Source organism: Callospermophilus lateralis, chromosome 1 (assembly GCF_048772815.1).
Source record: "Callospermophilus lateralis isolate mCalLat2 chromosome 1, mCalLat2.hap1, whole genome shotgun sequence".
Lineage (NCBI taxonomy): Eukaryota > Metazoa > Chordata > Mammalia > Rodentia > Sciuridae > Callospermophilus > Callospermophilus lateralis.
Window position 1 is genome coordinate 39,177,988 of NC_135305.1, and position 14,935 is coordinate 39,192,922.

Sequence of the window (14,935 nt, forward strand, 5' to 3'; positions counted from 1 at the left end):
TTAAATTCAATCCCAAGAGTGTATTACTTACCTTTTTAAAAGTCCCTAAGATTTTACACTGTAGTTATGACTCAATCTAAGTTTTGACCATGAACTGAAGACCCTACATTTACCACCACCTTCTTGCTTCTCTGACCTCATCTCCTAAGACAATCCACTTGCTCTATTCGTGGCCAGATTTCCTCCATCAGTTCTTTGATTTCCTCCATCAGTTCTATCTTCATACCCAGCTGAGGACATTTGCATTTGCTGTTCTTTCTACTGAGAATGCTTTACCCCCATATTTTTTCTTGGCTGCCGTTTGCCTCGTTCAGATGTCAGCCCAAACTCATCAGCTGTTCAGAGAATTCCACAGGTATCCTTTATAATAGCATCCCTATGCCAACCCATTCCTATTGCATGCGCCAGTTTTCTTTATTTTATACCATATTAATTTGCAAAATAGTTTCATTTTTGTTTTGTGATCAATGATTTAGTTTAGAATAACTTTAGAATCTCACAAAACAAAACATTTTAAAAAGTAACCTAGAGTGGCTAAGATTGTGGCTCAGCAATAGGGCACTTGCCTAGCGCGTGAGAGACCCTGGGTTCAATCCTTGGTACCACATAAAAATAAATAAATAAAGCAAATTATGTCCAATTACAACTGAAAGATAAATATTTTAAAAATTTTTAAAAAGGAAACCTAGAGCTTTTCTATACATCCCTTATCTATGTTCTGCAAGTATTAACATATTACAAAACCATGATACATTTAGCAAAACTAAAAAATTGACTTTAGGATTCTCCTCTTAAATAACCTGAAGCCTCCTACTGATTCCCCTTTCTGTTCCAGTGTCCAATCCAGGATATCATATTAAATTATATGTCATGTTTTACCCTAATTTATGACAGCGTCTCACTTGTTCTTGGTGTCTCATAATTTTGACATTTTAAAAATATACTATTCAGGTATTCTGTAGAATGTTCTTTAATGTGAGTTTATATAAATTTTCTCATGATTAGACTTGGTGTATGGATTTGGGGGAAGAAGACCAAAAAAGAGTAACACCCTTTTTAATGACTGTTCAGGAGATACATGATATCCACATGCTTTATTACTACTGATGTTGACTTTGATCAAATGTAGGACCTGCCAAGTGTCTTCACTGTAAAATCATGATTTTTTTTCCTTTCTGTACACTATTATTTGCAACCAAGTCACAAAGTCTGGCCCACAATTAAAAAGAGGATAAAAAAGCTCCATCTTCTAAGCAGAATAAAAGCTAAAAATATTATTCACAAATTCTTCTTTAAGAAAGCGGTGTCTTCTTTCCTATATTTATTTCTCTAATCATATACTTGTATAATAAATGAATATTTATAGTAAGTGGATGTTAATTAATATAGTGATATACCCTTTAAGATATACCCATTTTATTTTTATATATTTTCTGAGGGATTTCAGCAGAATATAAGTTTCATGAGGACAAAGATGTCATTTGTCTTATTCAGCACTGTGACTTTACGGCCGAAAAGACTTGCTGGAACTGGATAAACAGTCAATAACTATTGGTGAGAGAAAGATTAAATGAGATAAAATCCAGATTTTAATAACTCAGCATCCTCTATCCTTTAATTAAAGAGGGAAAGAGTGCAAGAAAACCAATGAATTTTTAACACACTCAATAATTATGTACAGTGGGAACAAGGTCAGGAGCCTCCTTTGATACTTCCACATCAGTATATAGTTTTGAGCACTTTAACATCTTGGTCAAGAATCCTAAATGAACCTGGCCAAAGTAAACACCAAATTTAGATTCAGTTTTGTGAAAACGGTAGAGAAGTCTGTTACCGCGATTTACAATAGCTCCATATCACCTGTCCAGAGACAAGCACAAATGTACCCACCCACAGTTCCATGATTAGCAGCTCATGTGTATTACTGCTGTTTTCTTACCTTCTGCACAATAGCCCATACATCCCTGAGTGGGTTGTAGTAAGTACACATAAAATCGCCCACAGTTTCGTACAGACACTGGGATTTGAAAGAGACAGCAGTCTTTTGTAGTGCTAAACAAAAACTGCCACGTGGCACAAGCTCTCAGTTGCTTTATCTCCCCAGGAGAAGGCAGTGTTTCTGAATCTCTTAGAGAAAGCCAGATGGGGGCCTGAGTTCCACAGTGGTTCATCTTTTTCATCAGAGAAAACAAAAATTGAAAATACAATTTATTTTCATACAGATACAGCAAATACTTTGCATTTCTTCTAAACAACATTTGAAATATTAAATTATCAATCATTTAAAAATATAATCAGTTGTACCTATACGACACAAGAAAAATCAATTTTAATTTACTACAAATACTTTGATTTACTGCTTTAATACTAAATTTGAAACAAATAGATTGATTCTATTTGTTACATTATTGTAAAAAAGAGAAATTCTTTGTCAGATAACTTACTAAAATAGCTTGATGAACATTCTAAAACAAGGTAAATCAATCTGAAGTAATCTTCACAAAGAAAAATTGGTCTTGGAAATTTCTTACAAAATAGATGGGAATATTATATGTAAGAAGCTGATGCAGAGTTCAAGATGCAACAAAAAATCAGAGGAGAAAGAAGACATTGTTCAAAATCTAACGATGGACAAACTATTTGGTAATTTGAGAAAAAAAGTAAAGCAAAAAGCTCACTGAAGCCTACTGTATAAATTACTCACAGGTGGAAAAATAGAAAACTAATGAAGAAGAAATAAGAAGAAACTGTATATTATTTGGGAAGAACTGACTGAACTCATGACCTTGGAAAAGACACTCAACGTCCTTCTCTTTTGTATGAAGGGATAGTAGTTCCCACCCAAAGTGCTATAGTGAAGTGTAAATGAAGCAATGTAATCTAAAAATTCTATGACCATAAATACACAATTCACAAAAAATGATACAGATGTCTAATGCATTAGAATATTTGGTATTGGAAAAGGCATATCCATCTAGTTCTGTGGGAATTAAAAATTAGCATTATGTTTTATTCATATATTTATATATTTTTTATTTAGGTGCTGGGGGTTTAACCCAGGGTTACTTTACCCCTAAGCTTTTCATTACCCCAACACTTTTCATTATCTTGAGACAGTGTCTCACTAGGTTGCTTAGGACCTCAATAAGTTGTTGAGGCTGATTTTGAATTTGTGATCCTCCTGTCTCAGCCTCCTGGATCTCTGAGATTATAGACTTGTACCACCATGCCTATCAACATTATGTTTTAAATAACTGTATATATCAAAGCCTCAAAAAGACATTAGTCTTCACCAATCTTACATTTAAAAATAAATCTTACTAAAATAAATAAATAATAAATAATATTAATAAATAAAAATCATACTAAAATGATGACAAGATTATATGTACATTTGCTAAAATTATAGAATTAATTATTATGGCAAAATTCTCAATGTGCACATATAGGGCAATCACATAAGTGCATATAGTATGTTTTTATTACAGAATATTGCTTTAAAACTGATGTAAAGAATTTATAAATGGAACATACTAATCCTATAGCTATAACTAAGAAAAAGCATGTTACACATTTGAACATAAAGCATAACCTACAAAACAATATATATAAAAGAAAAGCAAATGTTAATGATAGTTATTAATGTGTTGATAGATTGTGAATAAGCGCTGTTCTATTTCTATCCTTTCTTTATTTCCTTAGCATTCTAGAATACACATGTATTATTTTAAATTCACAAATAGAAATTTATTTAAATAGACATATTTTCCTGTAAGGAAAAATAAAATACTATTGAGTCTTAACTTGAATGCTCTAAGTCTTTGGTTCAAAAAGGGAATAAGAGGTTGGGACAAGGAACTCTTCTCCACAGGGCACAGGAAAACCATTTTGTTTTTACAGTTGGGTGAGATTCTGTGATCTACAAATGATCAGTTCAGCCAAAGAAAAAGAGCACAAATATTTAAGAATGTAGTGAAGTTCATCCAATTTTCTTAAAGGTTATTTTTAAATTCTGACTTTTTAGCTACTTGTAAATTAAATGTCACAAAAGTGACAAGCAAATAAGCAAAAAAGAGAAAAGAGACTTAGCTACAATGGCATAAGTCAAAATAGAATGTCTTTAAAATATGAATGTCTTTTCTGAGTTTTTTTTTACATTACAGCTTAAACAGAAAAAGAATTTCTGCTTCTGCATAATTTGCAAAGTGTGTATACTGATAAGCAAAACAAATCTTCTTCTGAGACATAATCCTGAATGATACGGTCTCACATCAAGTGTTAAACAGTAGCTTCACGTCCTATAGGTCAAACTAAAAATTAACTTTAAGAATAAAATCACACCTAATGCAGTGAGATTACATATAGGAAAATCATGAGTGATAAGAGCACCTTTAATAACTTGATAAGTGTGACATGGATGCATTTCTTGAAAATTAGAGAGTCTGTCTTAGTTACCTATCACATCTGAACACTTGCTTATTCCTGGACTCTGTTGGAGGCTTGTGACTGGGGAAAGGGCTCATGCTGAGGGAGATACTGCATATTGTACAGCCTCCTCCCAGGTAATGACCTCAGTTATGTGATTCAGACTGTCTGTGCGCACATCTTTAAAATTAAGTAACAAAAGTAACCTCAAAGCCTCAGTGGGAGATCAAGTGAGGTTACCTAGGTGATCATGTCCACCAGTGCAAGAAATGCATGAGCTGCAAAATAAATGTCAGGTTCACATCCTTCCTTTCCATTTTGATCCTATAACTGGGGAGGTTGAGGTAATAAGTTTAGTTTTAAGAGATTCAGACTTAGTCTCATTCCTTAGGTCATTTGGTTAAAATGTGATAGCAATAGTGAAAGTTGAACTGCAAGTCTAACTGGTCAAAAGTGTCACAAGTAGAGATGATGTCTATGTCATGATAGCATCTTCAGCTGAATGGAGACTACTGATAAATCAGGGGAAAGTTGCATTTGAAAATCACAATTTACACTAACTGAACTTCTCAGTGGAAATTCAAGGAAGATCATGACAAGGACTGAAAGTTGACTGAAAAACACCTAAGACATCCTGCCTTTGGAGTTTATTTTACTTGTGCCTATTCTCTGAGACATTTTGGAAGAAAACGAGTTTGTAAAGTAAGTCATTTTGCTTAGATAATTAAACAAGACACTGTCAGGATGAAAATCATATCGTGCATTCAAAACAGTAAATTTTGTGAAAAGTTGCAGAAAATTAGATCTGGTGTGACTGTGACTGAATGTAAAAAAAAGTTCAAAAACTTTTAAAGTTTAAAAAATAACTTCATGACACAGTTAAACATATCTGACAAAGTTAAACAGGATGTGCTTAAAAACATATGCTTGTCTGTTCATAAGTGAATAAAAAGGAAGTAAGTTGGCCACACCAATTGTGGGCTTACAGAAGAAGTCACAGTGGGATGAGGCCAGAGGCCTCTGTGTATTCAATTTGCCGCAGATGCATTGTCTGCATGTTGGGTCAGGAAATACTTGGAGATTTCACTGCCAAGCTTGTTCTCTTCAGTTTGAAATAGGAGGTGGTCAGCTTATTAATTTCAAGCCAGCAAAGTCAAACCAAAGCACAAAAACATACAAAATTTACTGTTTGCAGGTTACCTGTGGTTAAGCAGAGGAGCCCTATAGACTGACTGACTGCCTATGTTCAAAGTTTGGCTTTGAACTGGAAACTGTTAACTAGGTGACTCTAGAAGGATTATGCATGAGAATATCTGTATCCTGAATAGTTTGATGAAAAAAAAATTACTGGTTGATTGTAACCTGGAGTTATGAAAATTATATAAGATATTGCAGACTGCATGGAGCACAACATCATTACCATTACTATTATCATTACACTAGGCTATGCCTTCAAATTACCTCAAGCTAATAATTAAACTAACATTTCAGCATAGGAAATAAACTGTAAATAATAAAACTCAATCCTTATATGAAAATGCACGTAAGAGGTGTGAACTGAAGTACCTCAACACATTTAGTTGGCATCTCAGCAGGTCTGTCAAAGAGGAGAAATCGATACCATCCAGAAGAAAGGGAATGATCACATATCATCTCTTGAGAAGCCGACTGCTGGAGGTGCATCGAGTCAAAATGAACATTTCTATAAGGACTCTGAAGAAACTTGTGGCCCCCAGGAGAGCATTCTGGAGACAGACAGAAAGATAGGTGTCTTTGTGAAACGTGTTTTGCTCATTGGCATAATTCAGTCTTCAAATTAAAAAAAAAAAAAAAAAAAAAAGCAAATAAACTCACTTTTACACATAGAGACCGTCTGAAATCTCAGGGTCTCTTAAAAAGTCAAAGGTGACTTTTTTTGAAATTTCTATAAACATAATAAACAAATCAAGAAAACTAAGATGTATTGTTGAGGTACTTAAACTTTAAGAACTTTATTTTCATTTAATCTGAGTAAGGTAACAGAACTAATTGCTCTTGCATTAGAATATGTTTATTATGTCCATCTCAAGTCACAGGCCCTACAATGTCATATGACCCTCCACAAATGGCTTTCCTCCAAAGTAAATACAAAAATCCCAAATCCTACCTCTGCCAGATCCTGAAATTCAACAAAGTGAACTAATATTTTAATGTCGATTCCATTTTTGCAATTTGTGAAGCACCTGGTACAGGAAGGAATATAGTTTTAAAGTTCAATTGTCCTCCTTCCAACCCCCATCCTGGGGACAGATAGAATCCAGGATCTTGCTTAAATTAGGCAAGGGCTCTACCACTGAGTACATCCCCAACAACTGAGCAATCTCTCCAGCCTGCCCATCTTCTTTCTGTCTTTCCTTCCCTCCTGCCTGCCTCCCCATCTTCCACCTTATGTCCATCCTATTGAAAGTACCATTTTACAATGAAGCACAAGAAGGAAGAAGGTTGGAAGAAGAAACAAGAACAGGGAGGAAGAAACAGTTCTGATATTCTTCTAGGGAACCTGTTTTCTGAGCAGTCTTTGCTTGACCTAGAAGATACTTTTTCTGCCAAATTCCACATAGGCAGAACACAAAGCTCCTTTCCTCAGCAGGAGGAAAGGAGAGAACATCAGGCTGAAAAACAATCTTCCTGTCTGTTTTTGCGCCAAAACACTTCCGGTTTTTGTTACTATAGCTCTGTAGTATTTAATGTCTGATGATGCCTCCCTCATCACTTTTCTCGCTAAGGATTGCTTTGGCTATTCTGGACCTCTTGTTTTTCTAAATGAATTTTATGACTGCGTTTTCTATTTCTATGAAGAATGTCATTGGAAATTTAATAGGAATTGCATGAAATCTATATAGAGCTTTTGGTAGTATGGCCATTTTGACAATATGCATTCTGCCTATCCAAGAACACGGGAGATCTTTCCATCTTCTAAGGTCTTCCTCAATTTCTTTCTATATTGTTGGGTAGTTTTCACTGTAGAGGTCTTTCACTTCTTTTGATAGGTTGATTCCCAAGAATTTTATTATTTTTTGAGGCTACTGTCAATGGGATAGTTTTCCTGATTTCTGTTTCAGCTGATTCGTCATTGGTGTATAGGAATACAATTGATTTATGGAAATTAATTTACATCCGGCTATTTGCTGAATTCGTTTATGAGTTCTAGAAGCTTTTTGGTGGAGTTTTCTGGCTCTTCTAAATAAGGAATCATGTCATTGGCAAACTGAGATAATTTGAGCTCTTATTTATATCCCTTCAATTTCTTTCTTTTGTCTAGTTGTTCAGACTAAGGTTTCCAGGACTATGTTGAATAGAAATGGTTAAAGAGGCACCTTGCCTTGTTCCAGTTTTTAGAGGGAATGCTTTCATTTTTTTTTTTCCATTTAGAATGATGTTGGCCTTGGGCTTGGCATAGATAGCTTTTACTATGTGGAAGTATAGTCCTACTATCCCTAGTTTCTCTAGTATTTTGAACATGAATGGATGCTTATTTTGTCAAATGCTTTTTCTGCATCTATTGAGATAATCATGTGATTCTTATCTTAAATCAATTGATGTGATGAATTACATTTATTGATTATTCTGTGTGTTGAACCAACTTTGCATCCCTGGGAAGAACCCCACCCACTTAATCATGATGAACTATCTTTTTTAATATGTTTTTGTATACGATTTGCCAGTATTTTATTCAGAATTTTTGCATCTGTGTTAATGAGGGGTATTATCTGAAGTTTTCTTTCCTTGATGTGTCTTTTTCTTGTTTTGGTATCAGGGTGATACTACCTTCATAGAAGGAGCTTGGACAGGTTCCCTCCTTTTCTATTTCATGGAATAATTTGAGGTGGATTGGTGTTAGTTCTTCTTTGAAGGTGTGGTAGAACTTGGCTGAGAATAAATCTGGTCCTAAGATTTTCTTTATTGGTAAGCCTTTGATTTCATTGCTTGAATTTGATCTTTTAAAATTGTGAATTGTCCTCCTGATTCAACTGGGTAGGCCATATGTCTCTAGAAATTTGTTAATGTTTCATGATTTTCTATTTTATTGGAATATAGTTTTCAAAGTAGTTTCTGATTATTATCTATAAAAATGGCAGTTATTGGCACAAAAGCAGACATGAAGAACAATGGAATAGAGGACACATAGGCATACCCATATAAATACAGTTATCTCATACCATACAAAGGTGCCATTAAAGTACATTGGAGGCTGGGCACAGTGGTGCATGCCTGTAATCCCAGTGACTCAGGAGGCTGAGAGAGGAGGATCATGAGTTCAAATCCTGCCTCAGCAAAGGTGAGCAACTCAGTGAGACATTGTCTATAAATAAAACATAAAATAGGGCTGGGAATGTACTCAGTGGTTGAATGCCTCTCAGTTAAATTTCAAGTACCCCCTCTCAAAAAAAAAATACATTGGAGAAAAGATAGCCTCTTCAACAAATGGTGCTGGGAAAACTGTATTGAATATGAATATGTATTAGAAAGAAATTGAACCCTATCTCTCACCTGGCACAAAACTCAACTCAAAGTGGACCAAGGACCTAGGCAATGGACAGAGACTCTGTGCCTACTAGAAGGAAATGTAGGCCCAAATCTCCATTGTGTCAGCTTAGGAATCATCTCCCTCAACAAGACTCTTAAAGCGCAAGAAGTAAAAATCAAAACTCAATACATGGGATGATTTCAAACTAAAAAGCTTCTTTACAGCAAAGAAAACAATCAATAATGTAAAGGGAAAGCCTACAGAATGGGAGGAAATCTTTGCCACCTGCACCTCAAATATAGCATATAGGGCTGGGGATTTGGCTCAAGTGGTAGTGCGCTCACCTGGCATGCGTGCGGCCCAGGTTCGATCCTCAGCACCACATATACCAAAAAAAAAAAATAAAAATAAAAAAATAACCCAATCAATAAATGGGGAAAGGAACTGACAAGCACTTCACAGAAAAAGAAATATAAATGATCAAAAAATATAGGAAAAAATGTTCAACATTTGTACCAATTAGAGAAATGGAAATTAAAACTACACTGTGATTCCATCTTACTCCAATCATCAAGAATACAAGTAACAATAAATGTAGGCAAGGATGTTGGGGAAAAGGTACACTGATACACTGCTGATGGGACTGAAACTTGGGGCAACCACTCTGGAAAGCAGTATGGAGATTCCTCAGAAAACTTGGAATGGAACCACCATTTGACTCAGTTATCCCAAACCTTGGTATATACCCAAAGGACTTAAAATCAGCTTTGTATGGTGATGCAGCCACATCAATGTTTATAGCAGCTTGAGTCACAATAGCTAAGCTATGGAACAAATCTGGATGCCATTTTCTGAATGGATAAATAAAATATGGTGCATGTATATATATACACACAATGGAATATTACTTAGCCATACAAAGAATAACTGTATGACCTTTGCAGGTAAATGGATGGAACTGGAGACTATCATGCTAAAGGGAAATAAGCCAATCCTAAAACCCCAAAAGCCAAATGTTCTCTCCGATACGTGGATGCTAACACACAATAATCAGGGGAGGAAAGAATAGAAGTTCATTGGATTAGACAAAGGGGAATGAAGGGAAGTGGGAGATGGGAATATGAAAGACAGTAGAATGAATCAGACATAACTTTCCTATGTTCATCTATGAATACACAATCAGTGAAGTTCCACATCACAAAAACCACAAGAATGGGATCCTAAATAGAATAAGTTATACTCCATGTATGTATAATATGTCAAAATACACCAATTACATACATATTACTATGTATGTATACTGTTATACATACTATATTATATATTATATATAATATTGTACATAATATAAATAATTATGCATAACTATATATAAGTACCACACATACAAATTACTATGTGTGTATAATATTATACATATATAATCCTATGTATGCATGATACATCTAAAAAGAACAAATAAAAATAAACAAATTTTTTAAATGTAGTGCATTCTCACAATGGAATATATTTCCATCTTAAAAAGAAATGTATGTACACACACTACAACATGAATGTACTTTGAAAATGTTAATCCGTGTCAAAGAAGCCAGACACAAAATACAGCTAATTGTGTGATTCCATTTATACAAAATAAAAAGAGGAGGCAAATAAATTGAGATATCCCAATAACAATTACTTATGACAGGGAGGTTAGGTAGACTGATGGAAGATATAGGGATTTGACAGCTAACAGTCCAGTATTTATTTCTTTCTTAATTGATAAAATTGTTCTAAAGTTGCCTATAGTAATTGTTGCACATATCTGTGAACATACTAACACAGAACTGTATACTTTAAGTGAGAAAATTATATATGATTTATAGCTTAGTAAAGCTGCTTGAAAAAAAAACCTCAATAAATATTTTTATTCACCTCTTCTATTTCTAGACTACTAAAAGTAAATTATTAACTTTATCATGATATGATCTTGATATGACCTGGAAAAAGATAATATTTGCCTTTTACAAAGAGATTACAAAGTTACTATACAGAGTCAATAGGGGTTATGTGATCGAGAAGTAAAGCATGAAAGCACCTTCCTTGATTAATATTGGTCATGCTGTTGAGAAATATTTTATCTAACTGTGATAAATGCATATTTAATATGTTATTAGTGTAAATGTGCTTAAAATATTATTTATAATAGTGGTTACTAGAAATTAGGAAAGGCAGGGGGGAGGAGGGATAGTGGTTGCTTGGGTAAGTACCAAAGTACAGTTTCACAAAAGAAGTAAATCCTAATGTTCTACAGCACAGTAGGGTGACTATAGTTCACTGTAATTTGTAAAATTTTAAAGAACTAGAAGTTCAAATGTTCCCAACACTAAGAAATGATAAGTATTTAAGGAGATGGAAATATTACTCAAATTTGATCATTTGATATTTTATGCATGTTGTAAATTGTCACATAGTACCATCTACATATGTAAGATTATTATGTGTTAATTTAAGAATAGTTCTTCATGAAGACAGAAAATCTGTAAGTAAACCAAAGAAGACACAGACCAATTTTAAGCTTTATCACTTCGGAAAATAATGAATACATTGGGTTTTAATATTCTTTTAAAAATTTTACATGGGAGAATGCTTGCCCCTCCCTTTTACAGAGCAAACTTATATTAATAAAACTGATTAAGATCAGCAAGTTAAGAAGAAAATGACACCGTAAACAGTTGTAAATATTATACGCGGCCTCCTTCACCACCAAGACCCCCCACCCACCAAGCTGCAGAGAGGTTTTGCACAGATCAGTTTACTTCTGAAAAACATGAGAGAACTTACAATATAAGAGCGAGTCACCTTTCATTTAATGTCCCTATTTGTACTGTAGGAACATTAAAAACAAGTAGGAAGGGCAAATAAACGTTGCTTTGTTTTATATCAGTTTATCTTTGAGGTATTTTAAGCTGTTTTCTTACTCATAGGTTAAATAAGTGAGAAGGAATACTCTTTCTATAAAGATCTCTTTTACAATAGGAGGCCTGATTCTGACAGATAACATGAAAAATACCATACACAAAACTTAGCTTAGAGATTTACTAAAGAAATAAATATTCACCAATTAATTATTCCGGGGGTGAGGATAGGTGTGGGGTGGAAATCGGGTGGTTTGGAATTTAATTCTTCTGATAATTCGATCCACTTGCCTGCAGGATACCAGACAGTCAGCGAAAGACTCTTACATCAAGTTAAAAGGAATTTAAGCAGAGTAACATCAGGAAAAGAAGAATCAAAAAACAGAACCGAGAGTCCAAAAGAAAAAGAGGAGGCAACACTGGCCTGGGCGCAAACTAAAACCTAAAGGTACCATGCTGGAAAGTGGCCGCCTCAAAGACAGAGGTGGAACAGAAGGGAGAATGGGACGGTGAGGAGCAAACCTCAGACATCCAGGAAGATGCCCCCCAGACTTTCCTCGCATTATCCTAGAAGCCAGCTCCCACCCGCAGGCGGCGCCCCTGCACTCCCACCCGCCTGCGACCTACCTGGCTGACCTTGCGCCCGGGCCAGGAGCACCAGCGCCACCGCCAGCGCCCAAGCTTCGCCGGGCATCCCAGCTGCTGCAGGTAGGGCCACCGGCGTCTCAACGCCTGGGCGGCGGATGCCAGGAAGATGGGCCGCCTCGGGTCTCAGCCTTTCACTCCCAAGATCGTTCAGTCGCTTACTACTCAGTTTTCCCCAAAGCTGGGCGTCCTTTCTCTGGGGCGCCGCCAGTCCTTCCCCGGAATAGCGACGAGAGTCTGCTTACTCCGGCTCCTAGACTCCTCCTCCCAGCCTTGCAGCCTCGGCACAGAAAACCACGCCCAACCTGTTCTTGGGGAACCAAGCGCCCAGAACTCCTGGCTGTGACTCCACCACCTTGGATGTCACCCGCATTCGCACTGTCAGCGGGGAGCTCGGACATAACTTGGCATGTAGGTTGTCCTGACAAATGCTTAAAATTTAGTAATCTTAGAAACTGTTCAGATGGACTCCAGTAAAAAGAAATCTTGTAAACCAATGCCTTATGTCTAAAGACAATTTCTTAATCGCGTAACTGGCGATTAAGATTAACAATTGGCGATTAATAATTATTAATTAATAATTAATAATAATTGGCAATTAATAATTATATTCGATCGTATAATTGACCTTGCTTCCCGAAAGATGCTTCCAACATTTTAGGTCTCAGTGATGAGCAATGTAGGAGGGAGTAGAGATTTATTCTGCAATGATAGAATCCCTCTCCTCTGCCTCCGTAATAGGTTTCCAGAAGTGGAAGGGTCTGAACTCAGATATTACCCAGGTCTATCATGTATATGCGTAACCATCTCAGTTATCCAGTAGTAAACCTGTAACCCAGGATAGTTCAGCGCATGGCCACTGACCCCCTGCATATGATTTTCAATTCTTTGAATTATCTTTAGGGGTGTGGCTGCCTCTTGCAAAAAAAAGTGGCCCCCTTTTTCAGTTGTTCCTGTATATTTTTTCATGTCTAGGGATGAACCCTCACTCTCCTAGAATTTCTGTGGTAGGCTCAGTCTTGAGTCCCCGTATCTGTCACCTTGCACTTTGCCCTCTCCTGAGGGGGAAAATGACAATGGTCAGCAGAGGGGAGTCTAGAGGGTCCTGGTAGCCACCAAGCTTCAGATCACAGTTCTCAAGTTGGAGCATTGAGATTGGACTGGGCATGGAGGGGAAGACAGGAGTTGCCTAAATGCATTAAAAAAAAAAAAAAGTTGCTTTTTAAATTGTTTATATTTCTTTTTAAAATTTGGAAAGGGGTCTTAACTATTTAAAAGTTTGAAACCTGTCTCAAAAAGTGAAAGTATTAAACCATTGGAAAAATAAATTCTTTGTGATGCACAAACTTGTGTTTAGCCCCTTTTATTTATGCCAATGGGTACCCAATCTTCTGGGATAAAAATTAAATATAACATTTTGGTGGGAGGGGTCAGGTGATTTTCTTCTTAAAGCTTAATTATTGATGAACAATTTATGGAGCCAGTATAAAAATCCAGAGGTTTCTTAGTGTATTTTTGTTTCAGATTATAAAGTTCTGATGAAACTACAACAAAAAAAACCCTCAATTTCTTAATCCATTTATGAAATCATCAGGAAAAAAATAATAGTTATAATCAAGATCAAATCATAGCAGGCCTTATCTGAATTAATTATCTAGTAGTTTCTGTAGAAATGCAATAAACTTGGATAGGTTATTGAAGGACAATATCACTTATCTGACTTCCATTAAACATACAGTTTAAAGTATCATAGGGTTATTTTTCCTTTCTGTTTTTGATTTATGACTACCAGTCTATATGAGTTTAGACAAAATCTAAAAACAACTTAAATTATTTTTCAACCCTCAGTAGTGGATTTATCTAAATTCACTTGGCTCTGCAAGAATGTACTGACAAAAATAAATAGTCACAGAATTATATAAAAAATTAAAAAGTAATAAAGTTGGTGTTTTACCATGTGTCTGGTAGGTTAACCAAAAAATGGTGCAGAATTCCTTTTCTTAATTTTTTTTTTATTTTTGAAAAGAAGAAAAACAACGTATGCATGGTACCCTCATTACAGATACTGCGGGTGTTTGTAAAATTCAGTAAATATCAGTGAGAGAGAAACAACATGAATGTCTGAGGGAAGAAATGAAACCAAAAACTAATAAGCACAATATAACTTACATGAAAATATAACTTACAAAGTAAAACCTTGCAGGAGAAACTTCAAGTGATGATTTTCCGGAAAAGGAAATAACTCTTGTCAGTTTCATTTTTTTCAAATGATGATGGGCCTTTATGATCAAAACACCACATTCAGGAGGCAGACAGGCCCAAGAATTAAGCCTACAAAACCAACACCTGGATGCTAATCCTAGATCTGCTTCCTCTTTCCTGGCTGTGTAACCTTGATCAGCATACTCACCCCTTCTTATTCTCATTTTTCTGTATCAGGAGAATGATAATAATGTTTACC

The 14,935-nt window shown here is 35.5% G+C and overlaps 1 protein-coding gene across 1 annotated transcript in view; it reads right to left on the bottom strand.

Moving 5' to 3' along the window:
* Positions 1-12,523, bottom strand: part of Vwde (von Willebrand factor D and EGF domains) — a 92,327-nt gene extending 79,804 nt beyond the window's left edge. Inside the window, exons 1-3 of the mRNA XM_076853432.2 lie at positions 12,466-12,523; positions 5,992-6,170; positions 1,940-2,171 (exon numbers count right to left, since the gene is read on the bottom strand). Of these exons, the coding sequence (XP_076709547.2) occupies positions 1,940-2,171; positions 5,992-6,170; positions 12,466-12,523 (469 nt within the window). The remainder of the gene's footprint in view (positions 1-1,939; positions 2,172-5,991; positions 6,171-12,465) is intronic.
* Between the last annotated feature and the right edge of the window lie 2,412 nt (positions 12,524-14,935).